The 19,113-nt window shown below is 40.5% G+C and overlaps 1 protein-coding gene and 1 long non-coding RNA gene across 4 annotated transcripts in view; one reads left to right on the plus strand and one right to left on the minus strand.

Moving 5' to 3' along the window:
- The window catches only part of adamts17 (ADAM metallopeptidase with thrombospondin type 1 motif, 17), a 95,676-nt gene that overhangs the window by 18,710 nt on the left and 57,853 nt on the right, over nt 1-19,113 (minus strand). For all 3 annotated transcript variants that reach the window (XM_046390026.1, XM_046389949.1, XM_046390115.1), the window contains exons 9-14: nt 18,951-19,091; nt 15,539-15,689; nt 10,590-10,691; nt 9,853-9,998; nt 9,105-9,274; nt 4,682-4,809 (exon numbers count right to left, since the gene is read on the minus strand). In XM_046390026.1, coding sequence (XP_046245982.1) covers nt 4,682-4,809; nt 9,105-9,274; nt 9,853-9,998; nt 10,590-10,691; nt 15,539-15,689; nt 18,951-19,091 — 838 coding nt within the window. The remainder of the gene's footprint in view (nt 1-4,681; nt 4,810-9,104; nt 9,275-9,852; nt 9,999-10,589; nt 10,692-15,538; nt 15,690-18,950; nt 19,092-19,113) is intronic.
- Nucleotides 560-5,271, plus strand: LOC124059818. Its single transcript, XR_006843452.1, has 3 exons — nt 560-703; nt 1,756-1,891; nt 5,038-5,271. It is a non-coding gene; the product is annotated as an uncharacterized LOC124059818 (long non-coding RNA).

Genomic DNA, 19,113 nt, shown 5'->3' on the forward strand with positions numbered 1-19,113 from the left:
AAGCTTCTATTGTATGAGTGCTGTCAGGGACTGGATAGGTCTCCCCCGAATAAAGGGATCTAGGCGAGTTTGGATTCAGGCGAAAGAGGTTTGAAACAGGAGGCAGCAAAGCTTTGGGTGCCAGGAAAAAAGGCTTTTACTTTCCAAAAAACACCAATACTCTAAACACACTGTCCAAGGGTAGACAAAATGCAAGAATAAATGGAATCACATACCCTCACAGCCAGTCATAGTACTTCCCTCAGAGACTTACAGAAGCTGAATGAGGCTCTCTTAAATAGGGCTGCTGGTTGAGCCCAATTGGATCAAACCATTATTAAAGGGACCGCCAAAATAATAATGGTCCATAAACTATTATTATTCATAATACACCAACACCAAAATAAACAATGCACCATTTCATTTACCCTCACACCATATATTCATACGTCACACAATAATTCTGTACAAAAACCCCATAGCCAACATAATATTAAAATACAACCCCCCCTGGGGGGGTCCCCTTGCCCCGTGCTCGATAAAGTCCGCCCCTGCAGCGGCGCGCGCTTCCGCAGAGGAGCAGTGCAACGGGACCGCGATTGCAGCTGAGTGTACCCGAGTGTTTGAAGGACCAGAGTCTTTACTAACGGACAGATGAAAAGCGGAACGAGTAGTGGGTACCTCACTACGTCTGGATGCTGGACCGGGGAGAAAACTGTCACGGGTGAGTTGTGGTTGTGGCGAGTGAGAGACGCGGCGGACCGCGTTTCCGGCACCGGAGCGTCCATGGCGCACGCCACGCCAAACATGTCACAAAGCACTAAAATATATACAGACTGTTAAAGAGGCCGTCTTTCAGTATGTGTGTCGGGTTCCCCTCTCTCAGTGCCTGTTTGCTCAGATACAGAGCTAGCTAGTAATGAGAAGAAGAGGAATTGAGTGTTAATATCTCTTGGAGCTGGTTAAAAGCAGCACAGATGCATTTTGTACTGACTTGTATATATAGGATGACAGTGGAACATAAATGTGTCACAATAATCAAGACGAGACCAAAGCAGGGTATTTGCTAGACCAGCTCAAGAGAGAAATTACTTTAATTTTGCAATACTCAGCTAGAGGAGTAAGCTGGGCCAGTTTCTCTTGTCCACTGAAAGTGAGGTCAGGGTAAAAGAGCACACCCAAATTTACACTGGTGGCCATAAACGGCTTGTTTTTGGGAGGAGAATAACCTGCCCTGACTGAGCTGCAACAAATTTTGAGACTGTCATATAGGCAGTTCCAGAGGGGAGGTGAGTGGGAGATCTGCATGCCCAAAGCAAAGCAGTGGTCCTAGTGGAGGACAAACATACAGTAATGGCCCTTAAACTGAAAAATGATTGTTATTGCAGATAGGGGGCGGTAACTGTTCACGGGTTTTTAGAAGATAACAAAGCTCTGTGTGTGTGTGTGTGTGTGTGAATCAACAATATGAGGCTCACAAAAAAAACACACAGTTCATGAAAGAATAATGAACGCTCGCTGAATCAGAGGTCCATATGGCCCTCTCCAGCTCAGTCAGACTTTCAGGGTCCTTCTCCAGCAAGACACAGTCTATTTTCATAGCTTCACTGAATATATTCCTCTCCCTTTTCCTGTCTGCTTCCTTTCTTTCTTTTCTCTCATTCTCCTTGCCAGTGTTTTCATAGCATGCCTGAGTCTCACATGCCAGGCTTAGAAAAACATCCATGTCTCCTCCCTGTGTAACCTCAGTATCTGCCTACTTCTCTTTGTCTGCAGCTCACAGTCTCCATCCTCCAACGCCTGCACTGCTTCTCCCTCTCAGTTGGAAGACAGAACCAGTGTGCAGGCTGGAATGCTTTGGCAGATCCCACAAGATGCATGATGTGGATGTTTGAGGCTGACTAAGACAGAGGTAAGCATACAAAAGAAAGAGATGAGAAAGGAGGAACCCAGCTTGATTAGCCTACTGTTCAGGTTGCAAGCCTTATATTTGTGTGTCAGACTGGGTCAGTTTGATTTTATACATAATTGCAGGTAATGGGTCAGTTCTGACGCAGACTTTTGCAGGTGCACAGTGGGTTTATAAAACTGCAAAATGCAGGATAAGGACAGACAATGAAACATGCCTTTTACAAAGTTGTTGAAGTGTTTTTAGAGGTATGTATGTGAAAAAATGCAGAAAACATGATACATGATACATGAGTCATTGCTGATGTGTAAAAAGTAAGAATTTTGTGAACATGTGTGTCATGATAATTGTCTCCATATTCAACTTTCTGGACCTCTCTCTCTTCAGAATGAGGGGGAATTCCTCCCAAATGTACCAGCAACATGCATTTGCAAATAAACACAAAAGACTGACTGTAGCTGAGACACCAGATCCAAATTAACTCCTCAACCCTCCACTTCTGCTAACCTTATGAATGAAGTACTCTATAGATCCTCTGCAGTTGGACAAGCAAATTTATTTATTTATTTTTTCAGCAATGACAGCAGTGCCAAAATCTCTCCCCCTTCCCACTCCATTGGCTGCTAATGACTTTGGAGCTTTAACTCTTTAACAGCCAGGTCATCCTGTAGCCATGACATTGGAACCTGCCTACATTGTAATGGCTGCTGATATCATGAACATCTGACACTGTTTATACTATGGTCTGGATGAATACTAGATTGTGATTAGCAACACTGCCACTTACTTCCCGATAATGGACACCTACTAATTTATATGCGGGCTGAAAAAAATAATCATAATATCAACTCTGAGTGTAGTCCTTGAGTGTCTCATCCTCACCACATGATGAGATGGTGACTGTAACACACAAGCTGCAGCAGAACTGTCTACACTGCCTCTCTGAACTTACTTTGTTAGCGATCACATCATTTCATATCCCATTCACTATTCAACTCTCTACTTGAGGCTGTGGCCGACAGTACACATGGACATCATTTGTTGGTGCAAATCTATGATTAATTTGGGGACAGTGACACAACTGAACAGCTAGATAGTCTTAGTGTTACACATACTGTCAATTAATTTGATTGTTTGTCAACTGTATGCAACACTGACTTTAAGTCTGGCTAAGATAACATCCCAAGACAAATTGGCCCTGGTGGAAGGAACCAAAGCGGGGTTCACAGAGATCTTCACAGAAGGCAATACCAAGGACAAGTGTACCAGGAGGGCTACCAGGGCCCTACCTTGGAGCCAGGCCTGGGGAAGGGACCTGTCGGTGAGCACCTGATGGCATGGGGCTGCACCAGGTCCAGCCCGAAGCAAGGACTTGGGTCTGTCCTCTAGAAGGCCCACTACCTGCAGGAGGAGTCAAATGGGTCCGCTGCAGTGTGGATTAGGCGGCAGACAAAGACAGAAACCTTGGCGGTCTGATCCTTGGTCGGTGAAGCTAGCTGCTGGGACATGGAATGTCACCTCACTGGTGGAGTCTGTGCCTGTGCGAGAGGTTGAGAGATACTGCCGAAATATTGTCGGGCTCACCTTTACACACAGCTTGGACTCTGGAACAAGTCTCCTTGAGAGGGGTTGAACTCTTCTCTTTTTTGGAGTTGCCTTGGGTGATAGGCGGAGGAGGGCAGAAGTAGGCTTTCTTATTAGCCCATGGATCTCTGCCTGCATGTTGGGGTTTATCCCATTGAATGAAAAGGTTGCTTCCCTGCGCCTTCGGATCCAGGAATGGGTCATGACTGTTTTTTGTGCTTATGCACTGAATTACAGTTCAGAGTACCCATCCTTTTTGGAGTCCCTGGGATGGGTGTTGGAAGATGCCCCTACCAGGGATTCTGTTGAGGGGACTTCAGTGCTCACGTAGGCAATGACAGTGTGATTGGGAGGAATGGCCTGCCTAATCTGAACCCGAGTGGTGTTCGGTTATTGGACTTCTGTGTTAGTCACCATTTGTCCACAACGAACACGATGTTCGAACATCGGCACCAGGACACCCTAGGTCACAGGTTGGTGATCAACTTTGTAGTTGTATCAGCGGATCTGCGGCCGTGTGTTCTGGACACTTGGGTGAACAGAGGAGCAGAGGTGTCAACTGATCACAACCTGGTGGTGAGTTGGATCAGGTGGCAGGGGAGGTAGCCGGATAGACCTGGCAGACCTAAACGAACGGTGAGGGTCTGCTGATTACATCTAGCTGAGGACTCTGTCAGAATGGTATTCAACTCCCACCTAAGGCAGAGTTTCAACTGCATCCCTGGGGTGGTGGGAGATATGGTGTCTGAGTGGTCCATGTTTTTTGCTGCCATTGCAGAGGCAGCTGTTTGCAGCTGCAGTCAGAAGGTCTCCGGTGCTAGTCGCAGCGGCAATCCGATCCTGCTTGTGAAAGGTGCCGTCAAACTGAAGGAGTCTTACAGGGCATGGCTGGCACGGATTCAGATAAGCGGAGGAAGATGAGACGAGACACAGAGATGGCCTATGGTTGACCTAAGCAATGCATGTGGTTGTGCTATTGTATTGTTTGGTGATCTTGTTGGTTGTCAGCTCAGTTCCATGCAGAATAGTTGAGTGAACCTAAGAAGCAGTCTCAGTACATGGGGTCATTAATGGCACCACTCAAAACAAAAGCAAGAAAACTTCCTTCTGTCTTACTTCGGTTCCTCTTGAACAGAAGATAAGGCAGACCACCATTTCATAACATGATTTCGAAGAAATATGCACATGTATGAGCATGTATGTGTGTACCTGACATCTCCCGTTAACACACAAGTCAGTCTCGTACGGTCCACAGGGCGTCCCATCCATCACTCTGTCAGCCATCAAGACTGGGACATCTCGACCCACCGGGCTACAGAATAACACACACGGCTTCTCTGCTCATGCACACACAAACACAAATGACAAGGGATGGGAAGTTACTAGATGATATTCAAGTGCTGTCACTTGCAAGATATTTTACTCAAATGAAAGTAAAACCTTTTGTGCAAAATTGTACTTGGATAAAAGTAAAAAGTCAGTTACAGTTTACTCCAAGTAAATGTTTCTCCATCTTTCTGGTGTTCACAGACAGATGGATGGACAGATTCTCTTGTCTTTCTCAGGACTGCCAGAGAAAGATAAGAGAATGCCCTGCCCTCCTCCCATATACAGCCATCTGTTATCATGTGACTGAAGTTTCATAAGTGGGCCATTTAACGACACCTGTGCAAGTTCCATTCACCGATGAAGACTGTGAGATGCAGTAAATAAATAATCTAGTACACAAAGTACCCAGCAGTTTGTGAACTGTACAATAATGCACAACAATGCAATAAAGAATTAAGTTACCATTGGTTATGGTTGGTATGGTATGACTGGCATGTCAAAGAAAAAGTTGCAGTATGTGCAGTACGGTGTGTTGTAAAACAGTGGCAATTTATTCCCAGAGTCATAACTCCTAAGAATTTCTTGTTTACTACCTGTGCCCTGTCAGTTCACAGCCATTCAAATGTAGTTGGCCTCATTCACATTTGCAGTTGCAGTACATACCATGCTAAATAGGAAACAAGAAATGGACAAGTTTGTGTTCCTGTAAAGAAAATGTTTTAGAAGCTTCTTTCCTCTTACAAGAACACAAATACACTAATAATGTAAATACTAAAAGCATCTAAAGCTTGACCTTGAAAATAGTAGCGTTTTTAGCTCGAGGTCCACATAGGTTACCTTTATCATGAACAATAAAAAACTCTTTCTGTTGATGAAGACTAAGTGAAAGCTAAGTGGACCTTGAGTTAAGATTAATCAACTATAATACTGACACTGATGTTGACAGTATCAAATCAATGGTGAAAGGTTTGATAGGAAACTAAAATGCATATTAACTTCCTGGACAAATGAGCACTGATAAATTGACTACAAATATAGCAAAAGGAAGCAAGGCATTGATTTGTCTACCTTCACAGAACACATGTTTACATCTAAAAGTAAGAGTGCTTTTGCCAGACAGCTGTAACAACGTGTGCTGCTGAGAGGGATTCAGACACTCATTAAAGGGCAGAACTCAAAGGAAAACTTTTCCAGTCAAGGCTGAGTCAGCTGAGAGGTAACCCAGCTGGCTGCAGTGTTTCCAGAAGTAAATAAAAGAGTGTCTGTTTAGATTCATATCAATCCACTGTCTTCCAAATCCACTTTAGGAAGATATTAGAAACCAAGCTAATGTGTTATGTATATATTATTGTATATCTGCATGTTCCTGTGTGGTGCTGACAGCTGAAAACAAACCTCCCTCTGTCACAATCTAAATTTCACAGGGGTTGCAGGAACTATATTCTTTAACTCCTCTGGTCAGTGATATGAGACCTGTGATGAATTACCTCTCTTGGTACCTCTGTTACCTCTCAGTTTCATTACTACATCCCAGTTCAAGGCCACCTAAATATAATGATATCATGCTATAATACAGTATGTAAATTTATTAATGAAAGGTGAATCTGTTAGTGCAGTACAACAACAGATGAAGTTGGCAGAGCCTTTGAAATAGGGGAGCCTTCAAAACCCATTATCACATACCCAACCTCTGTGGACATCAAAGGATCTAGTATTAGGGCTCAGCTCATGTACTGACTCCTACAGGAGTCCTTAAACTGTGTCCAGACAAAATTCTGAGTTAATTTTAGAGGCACAGCATTTACGTACAAAATCAATCAAAGTAAACTGTGCAAACTTTCATACACTCGGGAACACTCATACACTTCATGTGACCTGAAAGTATTTCAACTTGTACATAATTTGTGCTTATTCTGAGGACTGTTTGATTCCACTTCATGAACATACAGACGCAAGAGGAAAAAGTGGAAAGAATGGAAAAAATAGAGAAAGACTTGGCATTCATTGTAGGCTCTGAGTATGAGCTGTCAAATCAACAAACAAAGCCACACACACACAGTGCAATGCTAGTGAGCTGTGCAGTCTGCAAACTGGCTGTTTGTGTGCATGAATAAGGAGAGACAGCAAAAATCCCCCAGCCGTCAAATTTCTTTGTGATAAAATTTCTATGTCTGAACACACTTTAGACATAGAGTTACTTCAACAATCTACATGAAGTTGCTGGATTACACTTTGTTTCTGCTGTCTCTGTATAAACAGTCAAAAATACAGACTATCAAGTTCTATGTATGAAATTGCTCTTTTAATTGCATTTGAAATTGCAAGTCCACCTTAATGAAAGTATCTGTAATATCTGCAGTATGATATACTGCATTCCTTAGTGTGAAATCTTACTACTGTGTTTCCCTCTAATGGGCAGTGTGGAGGAGAGAAGGAAAGAAAAAACTGAGATGAATAAACCTCTGATGACTCAAATATTATGTACATACCTGTCTATATTTCTACCATTTTAATTAAAAAAAATCAACAATATATTCATGTTATTTTCAGCATTTTGTTCTGAATTACCCCTTTAAAGTGTTATAGTCCTATCTTAGTCAGGTGTATGTGTGCAATGTCTCAGCCACCTGTAGTTTGTAGTAATGACTAGCGCTAACATTTGGTATGGACTCCTATGCTTCCCATTCAAGGGACAGTGAATTTATCAGTGAACTTGCAGCATGTCACTCAGACAGAGAATCAATTTCAAATCTAGAGAGAGTCTTGAAGCATAGTATGCAGAGGAAAGTTAACAAAGAACTGCAGAGACACTGAGCCAAGAAAAATCAGCCACTGGAAAAAAAGAATAGTGAGCTGCTGTTAGCTGAACAGCAGAGCACAGCTAGTTGCAGAAAAGGCTTTCTTCCACTCTTCAGTGAGTGATGGAGGGAAAATTAGAAAGATTTCTACAGTTCAGCCTCCTCTCACTTCTGACATAACATCACCATGTACCCGACTGGCCCAGATCTACTCACTGTGTTGGCAAGGCTGTCGGCTCTGAAAGGATTTTAGAGAGGGGCAGCATTGCAATGGACAAACTTTGCAGTTTGATTTGATCAGTTTTACAGTCACTTGGGACAAACTGGATAAGCATCAGCAAGTCTTTCAGAATTTTGTAGTCTGTGAAAACTGTCAGGAGCAAGAGCAACCTCATCATCATCCTCGTCGTTAACAGGGTAAGCTGTGATGATGTTAACAATCAGTAATTTAGGTAATGTCCATTTTTTCTTACAGTTCAATCTGATCATTACTAGACAGGGTCTCAGTCCACTGAAACGTTACAGGGCTTTTAATCTGAAACAGATACAAGAAATTTTGAGTTTGTGTTAAAAGTAGAAGATCAAAACAAGATTCCATGCTAAAATATGACCAATTCCACAGTACTTATCAATCAGAGAAAGTTAAATAGTCATAAAGACTTGCCTCTAAGACAAGGTCGCGTCATATAAAGGCCTGAGACCTTCTGTAGTTGACATAAATAAAGGTTTCCGGTCACTGTTTGAGAAAATACATTAATACTGCTCAGCAGAATTGTCTTTGACCACGGTTGTACATATGTGGTCAAAAGTACTGTCCACTCCCCAGCTTTTGACTGGCAGTCACATGTTTCATAGTGTTACATGACAAAAGAGAAAAACAAAGAAAGTTGGATTCATTTAGTGTCTATAAAATGTATATTTAAATCTGTTTATATAAACAAAAGCATAAAACATACTCTCTTGAACTTTGTTGGAGTAAATGAACTCTAAGGCCACTACATGGTTTTCAAGTAATACAGCAATCTTTCCAACAGTGAAAGCTCTAAAGCAATTATTGTTCCTCGGGCAGAATAATTAAGAACATTAATTTTGAAGCCGCTTGCCCTCTTTAGGATACATCAGTTTTCAAAGTTACACAAGCACTGCTCTTGTTACCTTTTAACACACATAACATCAAAGTAGAGATAGCAAAGAACAAAGAGGTAGTAAGAACATTTACATTCAGTGTATTACATTCATTTACTGACAGTACCCTCACTTGGTAGGTAGGGCGCAAATTTTAGTGGTGGCAAAAGCAGAAAAGTAAAACGTTACAGAGTAGTTTCTTTGTAAGCTTGTATCTGAATCTGCGACTCTTTTATCGTGTCATTCTTTTCTGGGCCCCTTTGCCTTTGCTTTTTTGTATCGTCTGCTATTATCTTTGCACCATGTCACAGATGATGAGAGCCAATGAGTGAAGATGAGAAATAGGAAGATGTGTGTGTGTGTGCATGTGTGTGTCTCACCATCATTAATAATAGCAGTCAGCATGCTGCCCTTTTTCTTGCTGGCGTGTCGGTCATAGGAAAGACACTGCAGGTCTCTAAAGCTTGGGGCCCCTTTAGGACAGGGAGGACCTTCACAGGCTTTGTGCTCCACACTGGCCTTCTGACAGTGTCTCCCACCAGGACCGGGCCTGCAAGTGTGTGCACATTCACAAACACACACATATGGTATGAACATTCAGTTTAGGACAGAGTGAGAGGCTGACAAGAGTGTGCAAGAATTGGTGAGATGAATGAACAGATTTTGGAGGTATGCCCTTCACAGTTTGATTCATGCATGTTATAAACACAAATGGACTCTTAAGACCAATTAATTAAGAGGTCACTAAATATGCAAAAATATTTTAATGCATATTTGTATGGAAGCTGATCTCAATGGCAAATTTGAATCAGTCTAGTTGGTCTTTTGGTGAGAGGCTTCTTAGCACTTCTGGAATGGGGAGAAAACTTATGCTGTGGTGGAAGACACGTGTATTTGTGTTCCCAGTACATACGTAAATCAACAGATTCAATTGCCTCAGTGTAATTGAACCAATTTTTAATTTAAAGATAATCACACAATTAGTAAAAACAGTGCTGGTAAGTATATGAGTACAGTCATGGCAAAGTCTGCATGTAATCATATTATCAGGAGTAGCTCCAAGTTTCTTTCTCTCACACACACATATGCACACAAACACAAGGACAGACAAACACACAGGTGACATACGGAGGGTTGTCACATTTTCTCTGTCTGAACTGGACTCCAGTGCCGCAGGTCCTGCTGCACATGCTCCACTGGCTCCATGGACTCCAGTCACCGTCCACATGCTGAGGGATAGGGGTCTTACTGACACACTCGCCTGCCCTGCACCACTGACACACACACACACACACACACACACACACACTTAAATTAAAACTATTTCAAATACACTTTACATGTTGTCCACTTTGGCAAGTCAATAGGATTTTTTTTGTCAGAAACTGTTGCTTAAGAGAGGTGAAGACCTGTGTATCAGACATAGTCACAGACCCACCTGAACCCTAGCACCACACAATTTATACAGTTATACAGTTTTACCCAGTTAATCGGGTTCGGGTTGGGTCCCATTCTATTATCACGGCCCTGGATTGGTTTAACATTATGTGTTAACAATCATAATTTTATTATATACCCAAGTGGATCCAACAAGACCCTACTGTGAGTGGACAGCTGATCATGTATGTTAAAAATCTTTTATAATGCTTGGTGCAACTAAACTGCAATGCTGATTCTGAACGAGTTGAGTTTGTCATCCGTCACCATGACAGCAAATGGACTTTTAAGCTGAAATAACAAATGGGTTAGCCATCCTGTTTCAATCAGTAAGACAAAAAATGGATTCAGGCACAAATTTCTCTTTGTGAAGACCTCTACTGAGTATTTGAGCATGGACGCACCATGAGTGAGTTAGACAGTCCTACCTTATCTGCACCACACTCTGTCCCATCCAGAGGAGGATCCAGTTTTGTCTTGCAGGATGTATCTCCCTCGACTAAACACCACAGTCCAGCACACATCAGGTGCTGACACACACATACACACACACACACACACAAAAAAAAAACCACAAGATACTATAAATGTTCACATAAATGTTCATATTCACGTTCTTTGTCCCTGAGTATATAAAACAGCACCTGTTGATACGCATTAAACACCAGAACACTGAAGGATAATGCTCTCTGAACAACTAACGGCTTCTCATGTTTCTGTTGACTTTGCAATGACAATAAGCAGTATGATACATCAGAATAAGGGAATTAAATAAGGGGAAAGTAAAGCATCTGTATACTGTAAGCCTGTTTTGGATGACAGCCTGTTTTTCTCTGCACTGATGGTAAATAAAGGCTTTGGACATCATTTGAGAATTTATGGCATGTGAGGATGCATGAGTTAAACTCTCTGGTACCAGACTAAATATACAGGCCTGTCAGGACAGTTCTTTTTAGTCCCAATATTACTTCAAAGTTTCCAAATCAAATGACAGGCTTGAAGCTCAGAAAAGTTGTGTTTCCTTAGTTAAAGTTATGTCTTAAATCACTACCAGGTGCATTCACATTGTAGAAACCTACATAATATTATGCTCTAGTCACAGAGGTCCTACCGCTGGAATCTTAAGCATTTTTACGACAAAAAAAAAACAACAACAAAAAACTGAGGATAACAACAAATGTAAAAATACAGTGAACAAAACAATGGTTACCACAAGCAGGCTGAAATTAACTTTTCAGTCTGATACTTTATTTATTTCATCATTAGAAATTGAGGGAAAAGTTAGCCAGGCTAAAATGTAGGACATATGGCCAATAAAATACAAGGTTAAATGTGGAGCAGAGGAGCAGAGCAAAAACATAATCTGCAAAACCATCAATCATTCATCTCCCAACAACTACCACTTCAGCACATAATCAAACAAATAAATACATAAATAACTGGCAAGGTGCTTGTCAAGTTGATGTCAAGTCAAGTCAGGCCAAAACCCACACAAAACACTTCTGAATTTCTTTGAAATAATGCTTCTAATTAAAAATACTTTATTTATTTAAAATATGTGGAAGGTTCCAGTTCAACAGCAGCTTTGTCACTCCTGCCCTGCAGAGCACTATGTATAGATGTGCATCACGTATGCATTCTTGTATGTGCATATGCACGTAACTAAACCCCCCCTCCCCCCCACATAAATCTGAAAGAGCAGGCCAAAATGAACTGTGATCTTCTTTTTGCTATTTTTTGGATGAGAAGCTCCCCTGATGTGAGAAGAGACTGTCTGTTACACACTTCACTTTCTTACTTGAGTGTGTTCACCTCCTCTGGAAACTCATATGACCCATTCCCAGTCGACTTTGATCTGATGCAATCAAAGTGACTTGACAACCTATTGGATGCTGTTGGCTGGAAAACTGATTTACTCTCTCCTTGATCTGTTCCTCTTTTTATCCTTTCCTCAGAGTCTAGCGCCTGTCTTCTCTTAACTTAGCTAAAGTAATCAGAAACATCCCAATTGTTCATTGTTCATATGCTGATACTCCACTTAGGGTGGGAGGACCCTGTTAATATGGTTGCTTTGAATCACAGTTTGACTAAAGATACTATGCAGGATATGTCTGTTGCTGTTTGTAAACACACTATTCAAAGCTGGCCCCTCCTTTTCAGCTCAGCGATTGCAAGACAGCAAAGGTGAGAAAGCAAGTTGGACAGTGAATGACAATGAAGTAGCGAAACAGAGAAATAAAACATTAGTTTCTGATTTCACAGCAGTCACGTTTTAAAGCATAAACAAACACACCCACAACCCTGCAGATGCAAGAGCAGAGGAGAGGAGGAGAGATGGAGACGATGACCACTTTATATAAAGTCCTGTCATTTACCTGCTGTTGTTGACTGGGGGCTAAACATATACTTCCCAAAGGTTGATTCTCAGAAATGTTTTGACACACATCTTAAACCCAGCGGCACAGAACATCTACACCCGTGGACAAAATTGTTGGTACCCCTCTTTTAATGAAAGAAAAACCCACAACGGTCACTGAAATAACTTGAAACTGACAAAACTAATAATAAATAAAAATTTACTGAAAATCAACCAATGTAAACCAGACATTGCTTTTGAATTGTTGTTCAACATTATCATAAAAAAAAACTAACTAATGAAACAGGCCTTGACTAAAATGACGGTACCCTTAACTTAATATTTTGTTGCACAACCTTTTGAGGCAATCACTGCAATCAAACGATTTCTGTAACTGTCAGTGAGATTTCTGCACCTGTCAACAGGTATTTTGGCCCATTCTTCATGAGCAAACTGCTCCAAATGTCTTAGGTTTGGCATGTTTCAGCTCCTTCCACAGATGTTCAATAGGATTTAGATCAGGGCTCATAGAAGGCCACTAAAGAACAGTCCAATGTTTTGCTCTTAGCCATTCTTGGGACTGAGACCAAGCTTTCTGACACTAGGCAGCACATTTCCCTGGAGAATGCCTTGATATTCTTGAGATTTCATTGTACCCTGCACAGATTCAAGACACCCTGTACCAGATGCAGCAAAGCAGTCCCAGAACATAACCGAGCCTCCTCCATGTTTCCCAGTAGGGACAGTGTTCTTTTCTTGGTATGCTTCATGGTGCTTGTGGTTTGTCAAAATGCATGCAAATTCCAGTCTCACTTTTTTTATTATGTGCTTTCAGCAGTGGTGTCCTCCTTGGTCATCTCCCATGAAGACCACTTTGACTTTAATGTCTTTGGAAGTTGCTCTGGGCTGTTAAGTTCATTCAAATTATCCGTCTCTTCAATTTGTCATTAATTTTCCTCTTGCGGCCACGTGCAGGGAGGTTGGCTACAGTCCCGTGGACCTTAAACTTCTGAACAATATGTGCAACTATAGTCACAGGAACATCAAGCTGCTTGGAGATGATCTTATGGCCTTTACCTTTAACATGCTTCTCTATGATTTTCTTTCTTATCTCCTGAGACAACGCTCTCCTTTTCTTTCTGTGGTCCATGTTCTGTGTGGTACACACCATGTCATCAAAGAGCACAGTGACTGCTTGTCTCCCTTTAAATAGGTAGACTGACTGATTACAAGTTTGATGACACCTGTGGTACTAATTAGAGGACACACCTTACTTTAACATGTACCTATGGTGAAATTATTTTCTCAGGGTACCATCATTTTTGTCCAGACCTGTTTCATTAGTTTGTTTCTTAAAATTATTATGTTGAACAACAACTCAAAAGCAATGTCTGCATTACACTGGTTAATTTTCAGTAATTTTTTATTTATTATTGCTTTTGTCAGTTTCAAGTTATTGCTATAGTAGGTTTTTCTTTCATTAAAAGAGGGGTACCAACAATTTTGTTTCAAGGTGGACATCCAAGATTAGTGTCACCAATTCAGTATCTGACCAAATGTGAAATCTTTCACAGTCTGCGCTTCTGTTCCTGAGTTATGCTGTTGAATGATGGACAGAAAACATTATGATGTCATAATGAAGTTGAATTGGGACCTTTTGGATAGTTTGGATGTGTATGACCATGACTGGCTTCTGTCAGTGTGTACGTACACCCACTCACAGTTTTAATCACAATCTTGACCTTGTTTTGACATATGACATTGAAATTTACAACAAAAGGTTTCTCATGGCACTTTTACAATTAGAGCTGGTCCAAACCAAACTCTTTAATTAAATTTTGTAATACAGAGAACCCAACATTTCCCCATGAGCAAGGACTTGGCGACAGTGGTGACACTGTTAATAGCACTTAGTCATATTTCTGCATCATTATTATTATTGTTATTATTATTACTATAATTATTATTCCGTTAATATAATTGTTAATCTTTCCAGTATTCTGTTACTATTGCTGTTGCTCCCTCCCTCTCCCTCTCTCTTTCTCTCTCTCTCTTTCTTTCTCTATCTTTCTCTAATTGTAAAATGTCATGTGTCATGAGACACTTTCATCCTCTCTGTCCTGCTCAAGGTTTCTTCCTGTTAAAAGGGAATTTTTCCTTGCCACTGTCTGCTTGCTTGAGGGTTCGGGCTCTGGGTTTCTGTAAGGCACCTAGAGACAATTTTGATCGTGAAAAGTGCGATATAAATACAGCTGAATTGAACTGAACTGAATAGACAACTTTGTTGTGACTTGGGGCCATATAAATAAACTGAATTGAATTTTAGTATGCCAACAAAATGTATTTAGAAAAGTCATCTCTCGTTCATAAAAAAACATCCCAAAAAACAGCTGACCTCAGCCACCAATCAAGATCTAGATTTATTTATGTGCGCAAATTTGTTGCGGACTGGACCATTCCGACATTCTGGGTCTGTTCAAATATATCAGCAAGATTTACAACAAAATCATTTTGTGTTCACGGAATCGCTGGAATTAATGGATTCTCTCACAAAGATCGATCCACGCAGAGCTTACGCTTAGTGCTGAAGTTTTTGACTTCTGACTACATGGTGTCGGCCAATTGTAAACTCCCTTGCCAGTGGAAGCTGAAAATCCAACCAGAACAGACTCTACTAAATCAAAGAGAACCATCAGCAAATGTCCAAATGTGACTTCACAAAATCAAGCAGAGACCAACACTTAGGTCTCTGCTTGAGCAAACAACAGATATGATATTTTGATATCTGTAGGATTCCTTATCAAGTTTTTCCAGTCAACAGTAAGTGAAAAGATAATTCAGGATAATTCAGAACAGTTGTTCTGTGTATCCATGTCAGGAAATATGTCCCTTCTTTTTTAGAGTACTTCTATACATTGTAAATACCAATGGATAGTTTGGTTCTAAGTTAGATCAGATATACAGTAAATATGTTCTGGTAACAAAACAACATTTGACATTTAAAATATTAGGATGTTGTACCTCCATATCATTGCAGAAAGTGGCATTGGTTCCAAACAGGATCTGGCACTGTTCATCTACACTGTAGTGCATGCCTGGCAGCTTGGGAGGAAGCCGGACCTGGTAACGGCTCCTGGGGTCGGTGTGCAGTAGGCAGACACTGGCTTTGGACCTGTTGAAAGGCATGCAAGAAAAGGATTCATACTGTGTGCTTACCAGTGGACTCTTTTATTTTCAAGAGTTTCCTTTTCATTGTCAAACCTGACCTGACCTGAAACCTGACAGCGGCAAAGATCTGAACAATGACAGTAATTATTTTAGTGACATCAAAAGTATGAGCCAAATTAAAACTCCTTTGTATGTGTGATGTCTACCTACTGTTAGAGTGGTTTCCCAGTGCTGACAGGGCTTGCTGTCTGACAGGATCCTTCTTTTGTCACTATGTGAATGTGCCCACATGCACACTGCAGATTAATGGACAATTCTGTCATTACAGGCACTATTGAAACTGTGTATCTAACTAGCTTGCTCTGTGTTTGAGACTTGTGTATGTCATTTTACACTGCACCAATCAGGGTTAGGTTTAGGGCAATCTACAAGTATGTAGAAAAGTCTGTAAAGCATACATTGCCGACCACTGTGTATCCATGACAAACATCTGGGCCATGTGACTGATTATGTGCAGTATATGTACAATCAGGAGCAATTTGAGACTTCAGTGTATTGCTGAAGGACACCTCAACTTGTCGAGCCAAGGATAACACTGACGGATTTAAGATTAATAGTTGACTGCTCTAAAACCTGAACTATGGTCACCCCTTATCAAATTCTCCTATACGACAAAACTTTGATTTTTTTTTTTTTCCACCTTGAAAGTCATGGGCAAAAGGTTAAAAAAATATATTAAATTGTCAACTGCATGAAAAATAGGTGAGTGAGAAACAATTCATAGAGCAATATTTGGTAATGTGTAAGTGTATAAACAGTGCCTTTCAGATAAGATAAAAACATCTGTCACCATGGGTGCTGGATAGGATTTCTAAATGGATAAAGATCACATTTGAGAATTTCCACACTGCAGGACTAATAAAGGCCTACCTTATCCTTTCTTATATTTGAGCTGTAATCAGTCAAAAAGTTCAGGCCTGAGATGATGCTCATGAATGCAAAACAGGTTTTTAGCAAAAATCCTGAATTTACATTGACTCAGTGGGAAACTGACCTTTGCAATGTTCTTTTAATGTTTGAGTCTAACAGGGTGATGCTTCATTTTCAAATCTAATTCAGGGGAGAATGAGTATTTTTCTTTTCTAACATTTTTGTAGTTTTACTCGAAGTTCAAGTGAAATAACATGTAGGCATCCCTTTTGACAGTCAAAAAATGTCAACATGTTACTTAGATGTACTGTTAATAGTTTTATATTACTGAAGAGGGAAAAATCCTTTAGCAGATGCATTCCTTTGTTGAGACTAGTTACATTAAGGCTGAGGTTGACACATTCACATTAAGCTAGCAGCAGGTGAAATACTGATTCAAAATAGATGGTGTTTCCAAAATAAGTGAGGCGCCAGTCACATTTCAAGCTAACCTTTAAATACATAGCGACTACACAGTATCACACTGTTAGCATTATCATAGTAATACCATTAGTCTGTTCTCTGAGCAAGTCATGTTCTTGACATTGACATGGGCATTTCATTCTTTTTCCTAAAACAAAATGGATGTCGTGAATATTTTAGGCTCAAACAGAGAAAAGAAATGCAAAATCCCTAATGTAAAGATGTCAGCTAACAATGTAGTCAGTTTTCTCAGCAACAAATACCACCTCCTTCTCACTGAAAATCTAGACATAAACATCCCTGCTAGAAGTAAGGCCGGTCTTGAAGCAGTCATAATAATGAGTATGTGGCACACATTGTTGCAATGTAATAATTCTTCCAAGAGAATGTTATTTTCACAGAATCCTGTCAACGTTCTCAGAATGCTGCAGACAGAACGTTATTTGTCCTTTAACATAATAACTAACATGAAATTGACAATATCTGGACTTTATCAGAATGTAGTTGACACAGTTATAATGTCAAGTTGTAAGCTTGTGGGAACATTCTACAAGGAACATTAAATTGAGAACATCCTGACAAAATGTGACAAAGTGTTAAATTCACAATGTGTTGACAACATTATTAGAATGTGGTCAGCATAATATTATACCACTGTCAAAATGTTATTTTAATGCTTTAACATTTCTTGTGAGACATTTGCAAAACTTGGGAATGTTATTCAGTGTTGTGGAAATGTTCACTGGGGCTCACACTCACACAGGTTCGTTTGTGTATAATCACAAACACTATTCTATGCATTCCCAAATAAATTCAGACACTGAAGAGGCTTTTGCTGGGCAGAGCAGGAGTGAGTTAGATTTTCCATTCTTTCACCATTATGCTATAGTTAAAAAGGCCACCATGGACTCACAGTGGTGCAGCTTATACAGGTCCCACAGAGAGCCATGAAAACATGCTACCACTGTTAGGACATTTGGCAGCCCAGATGGGTGTGTATATGTATAAAACAGGAAGTAGGCTCAACATGGTTGGAAGCTTGGTTTATTACACATCATCACAGTGAGGAGTCAGTGTTAATGGAAGCAACTAAATTTAGAGAAAGATACACAACTGAAAACAGTCCTTCTCTGGTTGCTCTAATAGACAAGAGCAAAGACTGGCTCTTCGCTTGCTGAAATAAGCTAAAATTATAAGACAACCCTGGTACTTAAGAAAACTTGAAGTTGCAGTTTACATCAATTTCTGTACAGACTCTTATCTGTACGGACTCACAGACAGCTTCATCACATGGCACAACGACAGTCATCTGAAGAGCTTGTGGTGGACTATAAAGCTTCAAATATGGATGGCGTTGCAAAGAAGCAGTTTGTCATTATCTGACCAAATCTGAAATCTGTCACAGTCTGCCATTCTGTTCCTGAGTTATGGTGTTGAATAATGAACCGAAAACATTATGATGTCACAGCAAAGCTGACCTTTGACCTTTTGAATATTTTGGGTTTCATGCGTGCATTTTGTCATAATTAGTGTCTGAATTCTTGAATATTGGCTAAAAGCTGTTTTGTCACTGAACTTTGACCACCAAAATATAGTCAGTTGCTCATGAAGTCCGAGTGGACGTTTTTAATTTTTGATGTAATTATTGGTTCAAGTATTTTACACAATTTTTCATTATTTACTTCACAATGTCTCATTTGTTTACTTAATATATACGGTTTCATAAAAGAGTCATAGAAAGCACAAGCTTCAGAACTATTGGAATGCATGATCTGACATCATGTAGAAGCACATCTATAAACATATTCAAAAATCTTAGGATACAAATCTCTGGCTTCACAAAGTTCTGATTGTACTTTCAAAGTACACTCACCTTAGGAAGTTCTCCAGGTCATCGCGGCTGCAGGAGGACCAAGACAAATCGCTAGGGTTCCTTCCTTTCACCCATTCCCCAGACATGATGTGAGAATGACCAGTGCAGGTGGCATGGTCGTCATCATGGCTCATTCCCATGCTGAGGACAAGACATGGAGACA

This window comes from Scatophagus argus, chromosome 1, assembly GCF_020382885.2.
Source record: "Scatophagus argus isolate fScaArg1 chromosome 1, fScaArg1.pri, whole genome shotgun sequence".
Lineage (NCBI taxonomy): Eukaryota > Metazoa > Chordata > Actinopteri > Scatophagidae > Scatophagus > Scatophagus argus.